At 44.6% G+C, this 16,260-nt stretch overlaps 1 protein-coding gene across 3 annotated transcripts in view; it reads right to left on the reverse strand.

Moving 5' to 3' along the window:
* Nucleotides 1-10,021, reverse strand: part of PLPPR2 (phospholipid phosphatase related 2) — a 31,681-nt gene extending 21,660 nt beyond the window's left edge. Inside the window, exons 1-5 of one of the 3 annotated variants that reach the window (XM_081934351.1) lie at nucleotides 9,962-10,021; nucleotides 8,537-8,701; nucleotides 4,529-4,589; nucleotides 3,838-3,924; nucleotides 2,226-2,414 (exon numbers count right to left, since the gene is read on the reverse strand). In XM_081934351.1, coding sequence (XP_081790477.1) covers nucleotides 2,226-2,414; nucleotides 3,838-3,903 — 255 coding nt within the window. In that variant the 5' untranslated portion in view covers nucleotides 3,904-3,924; nucleotides 4,529-4,589; nucleotides 8,537-8,701; nucleotides 9,962-10,021. Of the gene's footprint in view, nucleotides 1-2,225; nucleotides 2,415-3,837; nucleotides 3,925-4,528; nucleotides 4,590-7,692; nucleotides 7,840-8,536; nucleotides 8,798-9,961 lie in introns of those variants that run through there. The other 2 variants (XM_081934350.1, XM_081934349.1) reach the window with 2 other exon arrangements.
* Nucleotides 10,022-16,260: the final 6,239 nt, after the last annotated feature.

The raw sequence follows: 16,260 nt of genomic DNA on the forward strand, positions 1-16,260 counted from the left end.
CCTTATGTTTCCTCTCATCCTACCACATACATCCCTGCGACCAATTCGCTCTCACAGGGAGGGACTTCTCCTGGTGCCGTCCACCAGGCAATGCCAACGGGCGACACCGAGGAGTAGGGCCTTCTCTGTGATGGGCCCAACCCTCTGGAATGACCTCCCCCCTGACATTAGAACCACCACCGACTTCCGCTCCTTCCGACAAAAACTGAAGACTCACCTGTTTCAATTAGCTGGCCTGACACACTCATAACTTTTACCTCCTGGCAGATATATTTTAACTAGTATTTTAGGGGAACTATTTTAAATTTAACTTTTGGGGTATTTTTATGGGTTTTTAAAGATTATATTTTAAGTACTTTACTTTGATGTACAGTTCTTTTAACCTCCTCTAAGTCTTTAACTATTTATGTATTTTTATGTATTGACTGTACACCGCCCTGAGTCCCTTTTTGGGAGAGGGGGTGGTCTATAAGTGCGAATAAAGTAAAGTAAGTAAAGTAATAAGTGTAGTATTGCTAAGACTTAGCATGGGGGGGGAGGGGATGTTTGAGAGGAAGTGACACTATTTTCTAGCCTCCAAAGGTACAAGAGAGGCCAGCCCAAGTCAAGGGATAAACGGACTATGCATTTCCATGAAGATAAATATAGACACTCTCCCCCCCCCCCCCCCGCCTACATCTATAACTTAGATAAGTTCTAAGTTAGAGATGAGTTTTGTAACCTACATTCAGGAAGTGCTGGCAAAGCAGATTGAAAAGCATTTTCATAGATCAGAATAGAAATACATGTTTTTACATGACTTTTGAAAAGCATTATATAGATAGTATTTGTAGCAGTTCAGAGCACAATACGACTACATCAGTAGGAATTTATTGCAAAGCAAATCATAATTTTGCTTCTATTTTCTCTTTGGTCACTAAGGTATTCCCAAGTGCTAATGAAATAAAAGCAGCACAGCAATGCCCAGTGTGCAGAAAGGGCTGTTGGAACAAGTATGGCTCAGGCAAGGGGCAGAGAAAGCAGCTGCAGTAGAGAAAAGTCCATACGATGGACTAAAGTCACCTAGGGAAGCAAAGTGATGCAATGAGGACCACGTTAAAAAAGGGGGAGAGTGCTCCTGTCACATCCGCCTTCTTCAGCTTAGCACTTTGCTGGCATTCTGCCATAAATTGTTGGTGGGGGGAGGGGAAAGTGGAAACAGGCAATTGGCATGTAGAAGGTAGAGAAGATCCAAAGGGGTGGTGGTGGTGGTGACAGCTTTAGAAGAAGCCAAAAGTGTGAGAACTAGCCTGTTCCAGTTTTCAAGTCAATGGAGCCTGGGGAAGGAATGTGAATTGCACCAGGTGGCACCAAACATCGGAGCAGTTCCCAAAATACCTATACAGAACAACATGAGGTGATGATGAACCAGGCACATAGGAAGGGCTGGGGAGAAGGGAAAACTTTGTAATGCTTTTTGCAGAAACTCCAGTTCTAGCCTGCTTTCGCTGCAATCACTAATTCTTAGTAAAAGAACCTATCACTTCGAGGGTCGAGGGTCTTCCTTTCCAAGGGACCTAGCTGGGGCAAGCTTGACTGGAGTAATAACAGCTGAAGTGCAATAGGGTCTCTTTTGTGAAGCTGGGCTCAGACATCCTTATTGGAGTTTCTGGTCATTTTTTCCCTACACAGGAAAAGGATGTTGGGGAATTAAAAGCAGCTATGTTGCACATCATACTGGTGAAGATATTGGATGGGAGAGACCGATGTTCAGTTATATGTTGAATTATCTGAATTAACACTGCTCTTAATACATCTTGTTTTATGAGAATAAATGGGGAGAGAATTGTGTGCTTTTTCCTGAGCAGTTTGGAGGAAAAGCCAGGTAAAAGTGTAACAATTAACACATTACAGAAACAAATTTGGGTTGGTGCATGTGAAAATACCTATATGAGAGGGAAAGCCAATGAAAGCATCTGAGCAGACAGAATATGTGAATATAATAATTCAGATGATTCTAATGGACGTGTGTGTTGTGAACCCTCAAATACATCCTCACTCCATTTCCCAACAGAGCTTCAAATATGACTGGATGCCCTCGTACTTCTCCCCTTCTCAAGGAAATTAATACCACCACAGTGGAGGCCATATGTATGTCATCATTGCCAAAGTACCCCAAGATCCATTAACCGGCCTTTCTTCTTCAGGGGTTCTCTCTCCTCCCAAATCCCTTGTGGATCTCTTACCGTGACAGTGGGAACAGCAGTAACAAGAGAGTAGACCAGGACTGGAGGTGCTTGGCTACTGTCCTCTGGCCCAGGATAGGGTTTGGCCAAAGTGTTGTCATAGCAGAAGAATCCTTGAAAGTGCACTGGAAAAGTGTCTGAATACTCAAAGTGGTAAGCCAGCACCACTGTGCCAGCCATGATCCCCAGCTGGAAAAAAACCAGGATGGCACATCAGACACCACTAATAGAATGGGAGGCAAGATCTTTCAGATCTCTGGAATCACAGGTCGTTGCCACCTGACCATTACAGCATGCAAATTTCTATGCATCCTTTCTTATTCAGATACCAGGTTGAGGAATAGGAGAGGAACCCAGCTTCCTGGACTAAAATAAGGCTATTGTATTCCTATGTCCCTCCATTCCTGATTTCTTCCCACTTTTCCCAGACATTCCCCTTTTTGCAATTCATAGCTCATAAATGATCCCAGGCCAACGTTCAGGGACTGAGCCCAGAGGAAGCAAGCTAAATGCAGGCTTCCATTAGACAGGGGAGACGTTTCAGATATATGTCTCTTTTCTTCTGTCCATCCACTTTACAGGAATCATCTGAAGGCTCTTCATGGGATCAAAATAAATCTATTTTGCATCTATAAACAATTGCCATGTCCCATTTCCTCATTTTAAAAAAATATGTCATGAAAATATCTGAAAATAAGTAGATGTATTTTCCAAATGGCTAGCCATCAACAAACATTTGAAGACCTTTCTAGGTTTGCTGAAAACATACACAAGAAATTTCGAAAACAGTTCTATTTCAGGAGAAGGTATTCAGATTTGCACCCTTGTTTGTAAGTAGCTATAGCCCTAGAACAGTAGACTAACTAAATTCTTGACTAACATATTATAGAGCTGAAGTGTTCTAGGCCACTAAAAGAAAGGAGGGACACTCTAGTAAAACTATGAGATATTGACTGCAAACAGCCAGATGATTAGATGGTGTGAAACAGTTAGGAATCCCAATATACTCCCCTCTCACAATGACACAGGTTCTTCTAATTGTAATCTGTTAATGCTGGTCATCCTGTTTACAATGGCCTCCATATGTGGAATATGGAGTACTGAAGACTAGTCATCTACCAAGAAGAGCAGGGCTGGCCTATATACAGAGGCCACCCAAGCAATGCTGTGAATTACCCAAGCAGCTTTTCTTGTAATATAGCAGATGCATTGGGCAACTTTGCTTTAAGTTCTACTGGGCAGCTTCCAGGAACACTTGCAAAATGACTTTTGGTTCCAAGTCTTGAAAGAACAATCCCTGCAAAATGCAAACTCTGTATCCCAGTACTACTCTTATAACCCTAAACTGAACTGGCTGCAGCATTTGAGTGTGGACAACTCCTTCCTAGTACTGTGAGAATGGCAGCGTGTCTGTGCATGAGAGAGAGGAGAGAAGGAGAGGGGGGGAGGGAAGGAGAAAAGGAGGAGGGAGAGAGGAAGAAGAAGAAAGAGAGAGAGAAGAGAGAGAGAGAGAGAGAAAGAAGGAAAGAAAGAAAGAAAGAAAGAAAAGAAAAGAAAAGAAAAGAAAAGAAAAGACTGGGAACTTGTTGGTCAAATTCCCTGGTTTTCTTACCTCCACAAACACAAAACAAGGTATAATGCTTATGCTTCTTTTAAGCTCCTGCTTTCCACCAGCCATAGCAATTAGGCCTGGATACTTCTGCAAGAAAGATGATGATTTATAGAGGAGGGGAAATCATTCCAAGGAAACCCCAAGAAGAAATTGTGTTCTATTTTAGGCAAGCATAACTTTTCCCTACAGGATTCCCCCCCCCCCCCCCCCCAATATTTCCAAACACTCATAACATCATATTTTAAGACAGGTGTGTTCAAACTGGATTGTGTCCTGAGCCCCCTAAAACAATAAGTGAACATATGTGCTCTCTTAAGAATTATTTCCCTAGGATTAAGCTGGGGCAACAAATAAATACCATGGCTTATTTTTAATGATTACATTTTAATCTAAATATCAGAGGAGTTTGTTGTTACAGTACTGCTTTGCTCGCTTTGGCCTTTGACAGGAAAATAAGCAGCAAAAACCACAGAACATTTTACAGAGCTAACATAGTGCCTCCAAATGCCTGTTCGCATTTTTAAAAAATGTGGCTCCAAATTGTTTGTGAGATTCTTCTCCTTCCCCCAGAAGTCCTACAGTTTGAGAATAGTTGCTTTAAGGTCAAGCAACAACTTTGATATTCTATATGAAAACCAAAGCATCTCCTCTTTTGGAGTCCAGGTGCTCAGGTTTAGCAAAGTCACCCTACCTTGTCAAGTAGTTTGTGTAAAGTATCAAGTCGTACTAACAATTCAAGGAGGATACGGCATCTACAAAAGAACAAAATGATAATGCCCGTTAGTTTGGGTTTTTTTTAAAATGGTGATATACAATACAGGTAGTTTTCAACTGAGCCCCAAATTTCTGTTGCTAACTGAAACATTTGTTAAGTCAATTTTGCCCCATGTTACAATCTTTCCTATCACATTAGTTTAGTGCAGTGGTGGGCAACCTTTTTTTTCAACTGAGCCAAATCTCGCCAAAACCACGATTGAAATTTATTTTGAGAGCCACATTTTTAAAACCGAAAATACATAGGATGGTACACTGTTTTTAGTTTCAATAAACTCTGGCATTTGAAGCACGCAAGTCTTAAAGCTGTCAAGTTACAAGATCCTTGCACCCCTAACCCTTTAGAAAAAAAAACCAGGGGTCTTCAAACCTGACAGCTTGAAGACTTGTGGACTTCAACTCCCAGAATTCTGAGAATTGAAGTCTACCAAGGGCATCAATCATATTAGCCCAGGGATCTGCAAAATTGGCTCTTAAGACTGGTGGACTTCAATTCCCAGAATTCTGAGAATTGAAGTCCACCAGTCTTAAAACAGCCAACTTTGCAGACCCCTGTGTTAGCCCAAAGCCTGGTGCTGGGCCTTGCTCCCCCATTGGTGGAGCCCCAAGAAGCGAGGAGGGAGAAAAAGAGAAGGAGGCCAAGGAGCTTCCCCCCCGCCCCCCCAGCAAAATTCTAACCGGGGAGCCGGGCAGTAGCAAATTAGCCAATCATGCGAGGAAAGCGAGGTCTGACCGGGTGGGCAGCGAAACTCCAGGGCTCTCTGTTCTAATTCCCCGTGAAAACTGTTGCCTCTGAAGCGTTTGCTCTACTGTTTGAACCTTTAAGCATCCCTTTCCCTTTTTTCTTTTCAACCCACAATGATTAGGGAGGATCCTGAAGTCGGGCGGAATTAGAACAGAGAGCCCTGGAGTTTCGCTGCCCACCCGGTCAGACCTCGCTTTCCTCGCATGATTGGCTAATTTGCTACTGCCCGGCTCCCCGGTTAGATTTTTGCTGGTCCCCGCCCGACTTCAGGATCCTCCCTAATCATTGTGGGTCGAAAAGAAAAAAGGGAAAGGGGCGCTTGTTTTGAAGTGCCCAAGAGGAGGGAGGGGAGCGGACGCTTCAAAACAAGCGCCCCTTTCCCTTTTTTCTTTTCGATCCACAATGATTAGGGAGGATAATAATCCGGCACACAGAAGAGCCGCATTAAAATGTGTAAAGAGCCGCTTGTGGCTCGCGAGCCGCGGCTTGCCGACCACTGGTTTAGTGAATCATTGCAATTGTTAATTTAGTAACACAGTTGTTAAGTGAATCTGGCTTCCCCATTGACTTTGCTTGTCAGAAGTTTGCAAAAGGTGATCACATGATCCTGGGACACTGCAACCCTCGTGTGTGTGTGTGTGTGTGTGTGTGTGTGTGTGTGAAATAGATCTATTTCAAGCTATTTACACAAATATAAAAAGGCAACATTAAAAATAAAAATATGGTTTTCTGCCTGGATGGTTTTCTGTAATGAGCCGAATGACAGAAAGAGGGAGTAGTGAGCTCCCTCCCATATTTGGGCATACCAGGGGTTGTAACACAAATACATATGTGTGTGTGTGTGTGTGTGTATTTGTGCTGATAAATAAATAAAGGGGGACTAGTATAGATCTATTTCAAGCTATTTAGCTCTCATCAGCTAGCCATACCCTTACTGGGATTCGAACCAGGGCTGTATTACATATTAGGCGTATTAGCCACTAAGCCACTAAGCCACGTATTAGCCACTAAGCCACAGGCTCTCCTCCTTATCAGCTGAGCCAGGGAAATAGGTATGTATTTGTGTTACAACCCCTGGTATGCCCAAATATATATATATGCGTAAGTTAATTGTCAAGCTTCTGAATTTCAATCACATGACTATAGAGAGGCTGCAATGGTTGTAAGTGAAAAATGATCATAAGTCACTTTTTTCAGTGTTGTTGTAACTTCGAACAATCATTAAACAAACTGCTGTAAGTTGGAGACTACCTGTAAAATTGGGAAAAATGAATATTTTAAAATACTTTTTTTGAAAAAGCAATACATAGACTATTTTTTTTAAGCTACCTTCCTGCCTTCAAATTTCTACTTCTCCTAAAATTATATTGTAGAAACCTTGTGCACCTATTATTGTGAGCATGGATCAATGCAGGGATTTCTTCTGAATGAATGTGCATTTTAATATCTAATATACAAAACTAAACCATAAAGGTTCTAGGAACCAGCTAGCCAGCCAGCCTCTGATTCTGAGGAGTCAGGGGAAAAAACAAATTAAAATAAGTATTTTAAACTTCTCTCTCTGAGGGAATATGCAGATTTCAGGGTAAGACAATTTTTGTGAATTAATGGAATCAAAGCAGGATTCAGCTCAAGAATTTGGTGAGTATCTTATAGTTCACAGCAGACAACAGACATTTTGCAGTCTATAGAAAGAACTGAGCAAACTTTCATCATGGCTGAGAATTTGAACTCCTAAGGAAATCTAAGAGGAACTTTTATAAGAGGAACTTTTGCTACAGGACTTTTGAATATGTTTAAGTTCTAGCTGCAAAAGGGACCCCAGAAAAAATACTATCACCATAGACACATTGACCAAATCTATCATAAATAGAAAGCTGGGTGTTGTCCCATTGGTGGTCACTGCAGTAGCTTCCCATTCTTCAGACCAGATTTATTCAGACTGGAATAAATCTACTAGACTCAGTTGTCTAGCCAAATCCGTAAAGGATTGTGTTGCATATTCACTTAAGATTGTGGTCTTGTTATAAAACACAAGCATCTCTAGGAATCCAGAAGCTCCAACTGTTTTTCCTGCCAGCAGGAGTATGTTTTAATGCAAATTTCATCATAGTAAGATGTTACATAATCACTGATCCAACCATGTTAAGCATATTAATTAAAAATAAATACTGTGAATATTTGCTCATATTCAAGTAGCAGAAATAAACATTGAATTTTACAGTCAATTTGTAGAGAAATAAATTAGTTATGCTTTTTTTTTTTACAAATGTCAGCGCAATAGAAATAATACTGCTTTATCTTCATATATAATAAGAAAAAAGATATGTCTTTACTTAGTCATATTCCCCCACTGTTTCTCCTAATCTCTGCTCCTTTCTTACTTCTCCTTGTAGCACATCCCTCTCTGGCCAAAGAACTGGAAAATTTGAATGCCCTACTTAGAAAGAAGCATGCAAATTCAACTTCAAACAACATTAGTACATGTTAATACTGTATTTTGTATTCTTCTATTAGAAATCCAGCTCATCCGAAATCGAGTCCCCATAAATGCAACAAGGGTTCAAAACTCTCTTCCCTCAGTACAGAGGAGGGTTGAGAGCTGACTGCTCCCCCCCCCCCACCTCCTCTTTGCATGATTGCCACTTTTTCCAGCACAGATTGGAGCCCTACAAGACAGAATCATGCTGCTCATGGGGCTAGTGCAACTTCTCTAGCCCTGTAACCAGTGTTGTCAAAATCCAGCTGCAAGATCTATGGGCTGCCTGCCTCCTTTGGCAAGTGACCCACATCCATGGCAACTCATCAACCCCCTGAGCCCAGCTGAAGTAAAGTGGTACCCTCTGTCTCTGTGGCTTCACCAATGGCATCAGTGACCATTTTGCTGCAAATAGCAATCAGGACAGCAAGAGTGTGTACATGTGTAGGTATGCGTGTGCGGTGAATTGATACATTCAGCATTCTAAGAGTGTAGCTTAGCAACACAGTCTTTTAAAACATGTACGAGAGCATGCACACACACACACACACACACACACACACACACACACTACTGCAGTTGTCAAAACTGCAATAATGCTAGTATGAATAGGCAATGGAGAAGCAGCAATGAAGAGCCCAGACAGATATTGCAAGCTACCAGGAAAATCCCCCCCACAGCCCAGCCATTACATCTCTCACCTTCTGTCTGTAGGAGTGGCTTTTTAGGCAGCAGCCATGGCTTCCTTGGCCCACCTCAGCTCTTGTCTCCTCCTCTTTCTCTTCAGAAGGCAATTTTAACAGCCTGCCAGACGGAGCAAGGAATCCACGCTGATCACGCCAATATCGTAATTAGACCCTGGGTTGCTGGATGAAACGTTATTTTGCATTAGCAGCTGGAATGAGGGAGGGAGAGAGCGCGAGGGGAGTGCAACACATACATATGAATGCACATACGCACGGGCACACACACACACAAAGGGAGGAGATAGAGGGAAGGAGAATGCTTCAAGAGGGGATATTCAATGAAATGCTGGCTGTGTCTCTTCTGGTCAGATGAGTGAGAGTTACACAATCAAGAAGGCTCAGCTAAAATCAGTAAATCAAAGCTTTCACTTCCAATTCTCAAGAAGCCAGCTTTGTTGTTGCTTGTTTGAATTGAGCTTCCCTGCAATTCACTGGTCTCATATTTCTACCAATGATTAGTACTACAGGAAAAACGAAGCACTAACAATCCAAATTTGTTGCCTAACATGCTTTAACAACAATTATTGAGTGCACACATTTCAAACTCACAGTCAATTTATACAGAAAAAAAGGAATTACTAGTTACAGAAAATGTAACTCAGAGTTAACACTAACTTATTGAAATAATTGTAAGAAGAAAGACATTTGGCTTGCATTTTACTGTCAATTTTATTAGGAAAGATCTTTTATAAAATTGCTTGAAAGATCCTTGCGGAATTTCAAACATCTGGATTTCCCTCTATGTACTTTTGCGACAAGAAAAGCAAGAGTTTGGATGCTTTGTTGCAGAAGGAAATGGAAATATGGTGATTGTACTGTCAACAACACCAATAGCTTATGACATTTAAAAGCCATCCTTTACATCTGGGGAGAGCAAGTGATGGTCCCTGAGCCTGCTTTTTGTGGCCCTCAAACCCCCCTGAACCTCCCTCAAAGGGGAAATTCATGAATACTGCAGCACAAGCCTTAAAAAAGCAAAAACAATAGCAGACTTTTATGCCATCCCTTTGTAAACTGCCCTCTGAGCAGTTTACAAAGTCAGTATATTCCCCCCAACAATCTGGGTACAACCTTCAAACATAATTCAGTTTGATACTCAGAAATTTCCTCCACTGCCCATGTGAGGCATCCTGTTCACTCTGCAGCCTCCCAGTCCCCACCCACCAGTGGGATCGGGCGAACCAGTTGGTCAATGGACCCGGAAGTAAGTTCCTGCCCCGGCTCTGTCACTCACTCGCTCGCCCCCACCCATCCAGAAGCAGCTCCATTGCTCGCTCCCCCTGCACGTTTGCACTATCCTAGCCCCGCCCACTACTCACTGATTGGCTACCTCACCAATCGCCCCGTCCACCTCTAAGAACCCTATCCAAACCCACTTACCTTTTTTCCTGTTTGGCTCTCTATTGCTGCCTGCCGACTCCGAGGAGGTACGTAAGCTGCAACTAAGTAAGTAAGGAGGTAAGTAAGCTGCAACTAAGCGTGGGGTGGGGGGGCTGCTGTGGCCCTGCACTATAAGTGAGTCCAGTGACCTTTTGCGGCCTTGCAAGGATCCCAGGCTCGCTTATAGCGCAGGGCTGCCAGAAATCGCAGGGGTGGGGACGGCAGCGGGAGCTTACGCGGTGCAGCTGGCCCAAGTTCGGGGACCTTGCAAGGCCTCACCATTTTTTGCCTCAGGGCGTGCTGCAAGAGAGAGGGAGTAAAGACCTTTTCCGGATTGTTGGTGGTGGAGGTGCGGGCCCATGCTCATTAAAGCAAGTCCGGGGAAGTCCTTTGCACCAGCTGGAAAACTCCCCCCCTCTTGCAGCATGCTCCGATGCAAAAAAATGGTGAGATCGGTGCACTTGGGGTGCTGCTGTGATGTCCAGGGAGGCTAAACCAAGCCACGCGCCTCTCTGCAAGAACCTTCGCGCCTCTCTGCAAGAACGGAGCACCAAGAACCTTCACACTCTTCTCTGCGTTCTCCTCGGCTCCTCATGATGGCAATACACATCCAGAAGCAGTGGGAAATGGAAACCCTAGCCCCAAAATCCGGCACCTGCTTGGATCACGAAAGGTTGCTCGGGGTCAGGATGCTTCAGCACCGGCTCCTTTGCAAACATTTCTTTTAGTGTCTTGAATGCCTTTTGGCAGGTTAGGTCCCACTGTAGAGGTTGTCCTGGCCTCCCTGTCTTTAAGAGGTCTGTCATGGGTTTAGCAATCTTCCCAAAGGAGGGGATGAATTAACTATAGTAGTTTGTGAACCCTAGGAAGCTTTGTAGATTCTGCGGGTGCAAGGGGGTTGCCAGCCTAGAACGGCTTGTACTTTGGCTAGGTCCATCTCTATTCCGTCATTTGACACTCAGTAGCCCAGGTAGTCTAACCGTGCATGGTGGAATTCACATTTTGATAGCCTGACGTACAGGTTGGCTGCCAGAAGTTTTTCCAGTACCTGTCAGACCAGGGTAGGTGGTCATTCATGGTCTCTGTGTAGATGAGGATGTCATTCAGGTAGACGAGGACTCCTTGTAGTGGTGCTCATGCAGCACCTCATTTATTAACTGCATGAACACCGCTGGGGGTCCCTGCAGTCCAAAAGGCATCACTTTGAATTGGAAGCTCCCTAGGGGGCAGTTGAATGCTGTTTTCCACTCATCTCCTTCCCTGATCCGTATTCGGTAGTATCTGAGGTCTAGTTTGGTGAAGACTTTTCCCTTGGGCAGGTGAAATAGCATGTCCTTCATGAGAGGGAGGGGGTATAGGTTGTGTACGCACACTGTATTGATTCCTCTAAAGTCCACACAAAGTGTCATAGTTCCATCTTTTTTTTTTCTTTGAAGAGAATTGGCACCACAACCTGTGGCTTGGCTAGCTCGATAAACCCTTGGGTTAGGTTTTTGTATATGTATTTGCACATTTCTTGCATTTCCCAGGGCATCATGGCGTACAGTTTGAGTTTGGGTAGTTTTGCCCCGGGGATGATTTTGATGGCACAATCTGCCTTATAGTTGGGGGGGGGGGCAGAATGTTGCACTCTGTCTCGCTGAATACTTCTGCGAGGTCCTGATATTCCCCTGGGATCTGTTCGGTCTCTGGGGTTTCATCGGATGTGGCTCCCAGATGTTCTGTTTGAGTGATGTTTCTGCTTGCTGGTGTGGAAGGGATTGGGGGCCCTTTTCTATCCTAAGTCTGTGGCTACCCCCTTGTCACCAGATGGTCGGTCCCCACTTGTCTAGCCAGTAGAATCCCAGTAGGACTGCATCTATCATTTTGGGGGCTATTATGAATCAAACTACTTCCCAGTGATCTGCTAGCTCTAGTCTCACTGATTCGGTCAGGTGGGTGGCATAGGCTCCCCCCATTGACCTGTTCAAACTGGATTGGCTGGGCCAGGCTTTTTGCTTTGATCCCGTTTCAGGACTGTGGTCAGGTTGATCAAGCAACTAGAGCAGCCTGAGTCTATTAGGGCTTGAAAATCACCTGGCTTCCTGTTTTGGGGGCTGTGAGGCATATTGAAAAAAGGAAAGAGTGAATTGGTCCTCTCACCATTGGGTCATTTTCACCCTCATCGTCACTGTCATAGGATTCTGGTGACTGGTTGTTGTTGCCTGGGGTCCCCCCCCCCTTCGTCTTGATGGGAAAGGACCTCTGCAGCCTGGAGGGCCTTCTGGGATGTGTGGGTGGCCCACTTGTGACCCTGTTCCAGTCGTGCCCTGGATGGTGGCTCTGGCCTTGACGTTGGGGTTGGGGTCTTGCACGCAGATATCATGTGGCCCACCCCCTGCATCTGTAGCATTTCAGTGGACTTTGAGGGGGGCTGGTTTTGGGGCTTGCTGTGTTGCTGTGGGTCCCCATCAGCCAGGCGATTTCAGGTCGAATTGACCTCTCTCTTTCCGGTGGCTTTCTCATGTCTTTAGCGCACAATCCGCCGCCGACTTTTATTGCTACTTGGAACCACTCAGAGAGTTGGTTTGGGATATCACAGTAGGCAGTTACTTGGGCAATCCACTGGTGTAGACTTGTTCTGAAAAAGTACACCAACAGACACTCTGGTAAAGGGGGTAGCGTTCCAATGACTCTCCTGAATTTGCAGTTATGCTTTTTGATGGGGCGGCCCCTCTGCTTTAGGTTGCTGAGCTCATCTTCCTCATGCAGGTCCTCCTCCACCTCCTCAAATCTGGCCTCTAGCAGTCATAGTAAGTCATCTACGCCTTGCAGTTGGGGGGCTCTCCTCTTATGGAGGGCTGATAGCCATTCCTTTGCTTCTCCCTCTAGTCCCTCTGCAATAGTATTCACTATGGGTCTGGGGGATGAGTGGAGGTGTCCATAGCGTTCTAGGTGGATCTCAGCCGAGTCAAGGAATAGGGATAACTGGTTTGAGTCCCCATCAAACTTTCCTCTGAACCAGGCCGGTTCAATCAGCAACAGCCCTTCCCTCCTCCTGTCAGCCTCTGTATGCTTGTGTTTGATATGTCTGAAGATACTCCTCAGTTCTAGTTCAGAGGGAGGAGATTGTCTGCCCTGGGCAGCTTGCCTGCCACGTGGGAGAGGCACTGGTTTCATCTTCCTTTTATGGGTGGAGAAGGGTGGCTCCGTTCCCGTCTGCTTCTTGTCACCTCAAGAGGATCCACTGGTCCTCTCCTCTCTTTTGACCTGCATAATGGCCTTTCTTGATGGAGGGTGGCCCAGTCAAATTCCTCCCTCCGTTGCTGTATGGAACTTCCCAAGGGCTCCATTGGGTTGATTCCAGTTCAGCATCCACTCCAGTTTTCCCAGTTCACCCAGGGCCTTTCCCTATTTCTGGGCATAGGGGTGGGGTGGGGGGCTCAGCTTTAGCTGTTTTAGGGGTTGAATGCTCATCTCCTCTTGCTTCGCCCATCTCAGCTTTGATATCTGAGGTCAGACTGCACTCCGGCTGCAATCAGGCTCTCTTCAGATAGCTGGCCTTTTGCCATTCCTCTTGGATCGCCCTGCAGGAGGGGGGCTCTGACTTTGCAGAAACGAAGCAGGTGCATGTGCAGCAGCCCCGGAATGTCCGCTTTCCCTCCTGCAGCATTGCCGCTGCCCCTCTCAGACCCAGCGCAGCATCTACGTTTCCACCAAGGGCTGCCTGCCCACCCACTGGCCAGGCCGGGCTGGACACCGGCCTCAGAAGGCAAGCAGGCATGGGGGACCACGGGTAAGGCCATGTGGCAGGCAGGGAAGAATGGCAAGGCCACAGGGAAGGGAGTAGGCTGCTTGCTCCCTTCCCCACAGTCCTGCCATGCTTCCCTGCCTTCCATGCAGCCTTCCGCTTGCCTGCATTCACAAGCCGAAATGGTAGGAACCAATCTCTGGTCTGAAAGAAAATAAGCAAGCTTAGAGAACCCTCATTTCAATCCTGAGCTACAAATATGTCCTGTATCAATAGGATGTGTTCCAGAATTGAGATTCTTGTACACTTTCAAAGGAGTTAATGCAAAATTATTTACAATAGTATAGCTTATTATATTTTTACTTTTAATTAGGAACTTCCTAATTACTTTAACAGTTGAAAAATGGTGTACTGAAGTATGGTCTGTAAAGTTTATATATACAATAATTAATAAGAATAATAGCAGTAATAATTATGAATCTTGTAAATTATGAAAGCTATGAATTTTAAATTATGTTCTTAATTTAAATAAAAACACTACTTTAAAAATTTGTCATTTAAAAAGATTTCTTCCTAATTTTCAATTTTTCTTTAAAGAACCTCCTGTAAAATGGAATATTTTCCATTTACTTGGTGTTGGTTATATCTTCCTCGTACAATATAGAGGGGGGAATCATTGGTGTTCTATTTTTCATCTCTACTCTGTTGCTGCTATGTATCAAACAATATTAAAGCACCAATATACAAAATCCACTCCTTTGTCCGTGATAATTTCCTACAGTATTGTTTGCTCTGGGAAAGTTCTGTGTCATTTCATTATGATAATGGTAATAAATTATGAAAATGCCTTTTTCTGCCTGCTTTATACTGTTTTTTCCAGATAATTGCTCTTTGTACTGATCTTTAATAAATAAATGGGGGGTGGGGGTGTTATTAGCTGATTCAAATGGCACTTTCTCTAGGTGGGACTATATTGGGTGCCAAAGTAACAGGAATTGATTCCCAGTAATTTTCGGACACTGTGGACCAGGAAAGTAGTAGAAAAGTAATGTCTCTATAATCAAGGGAAGGAAGAAGGCAATCCTTGGGCTTGTGTGCTAAATGTGGGCATCAAAGATCATAAGTTTGGAGATGGCAGCAGTGGATGAGGGCATCTTCCAACATGGAAGGGCCACTCAAGAAGCCTTCCAAGACCAATGTAATCTGATGCAGGATACCTCAGGATCCTGGCATAAATTATTTTATTTCTATTCTTAGAATGTAAAATTTAGAAATGACAAAGTGGATGGCTAAATCTATATTATGCAGACATATCTTAGAACAGTGATGGCTAACCTTTTTTGGCTCCTGTGCCAAAAGTGGATGGAGCGCGGGGGGGGGGTGTCGTGCGTGGGAGTGCCACATCCATAATGCTATGCACATCATCCCCCGCTTTTGGTGCAGTTTTTTCACCCTCCCCAGGCTCCAGATACTTTCCAGGAGCCTGGGGAGGGTGAAAACAGCTCCCCCCCCCCCCCCGGAAGCCTCCGTATGGCAAAAAACAGACCTATGGGGAACCTGGAAGTTTGGGAATGGTGACTTCCGGTTTCTCCGTAGGGCCAATTTTCGACCTCTGGGGCCTTCAACAAAAAACGCCCCTATGGACAAACCAGAAGTCACTTTTTCGTACTCCGGAGGGCGAAAAACGGTGTCAAAAGAAGGCCGAGGCCAACTGGACAGTGTGCGCATGCGCACTGGAGCTGCCAGGGCAATGCCTTGCGTGCCCTAACAAATGGCTCTGTATGCCACCTGTGGCACATGTGCCATAGGTTCGCCATCACAGTCTTAGAAGAAAGAATTGCTTATTAGTTTTGTTTCTTTTCTGGAACTTTAATGACCTGCTTGATCATTCAAGTCTAAAATTCACAACTTGCCTGAATAGAGGAAGCAACTATCAACACTGAAGTGATCATGGATGAGGCCATCTTGGAGACTTCAGGACTGCCTCACAACAGAGGAAGGGGGAAATACATAAATGGGGATTGTAGCCAAAACAATAAAACTTTCTTGTGGGAACCTAAGGACATTCCCACAGACGGCTGACCAGAGGAAGGGTGAAGTAACCAAGCAACCAGCCAGCTCCTGGATTGGACAGCCTGATCAGTGACTTAGAGGGGGAAGGGGAAACATTTACTTTTAATTATGTGAAAGCTGTAGGAACTTTTAGAGTCGGCTTTTACCAGTTGAGCCAATATGATCTATCCAATAAAATTCTTCTTTGAGGAATCTGCCTGCCTCAGAGTTCTAATTTCTATAGGTAAATTATTTGGAACCAGAGGTGGGTTCCTGCCAGTTCTAAGCTCTTCTATAGAAGAGGTTCCACAAATCTACTGTGCTGTTTAGAACTGGTTCCAGCTCCCCCCCCCCCCCGTCCGTCCATCCGTCTGCACATCATCAAGATGAAGAGCGAGAGGAGGAATTCTGGGAGTTGAAGTCCACAAGTTTTAAAGCTGTCAAGTTTGAACACCCCTGGGGGGTTTTTTCCTAAAGGGTTAGGGGTGCAAGCGTCTTGTAACTTGACAGCTTTAAG

The sequence above is a fragment of the Natrix helvetica genome (assembly GCF_964273705.1).
Source record: "Natrix helvetica genome assembly, chromosome: 1".
In the NCBI taxonomy this organism is placed as follows: Eukaryota; Metazoa; Chordata; class Lepidosauria; order Squamata; family Natricidae; genus Natrix; species Natrix helvetica.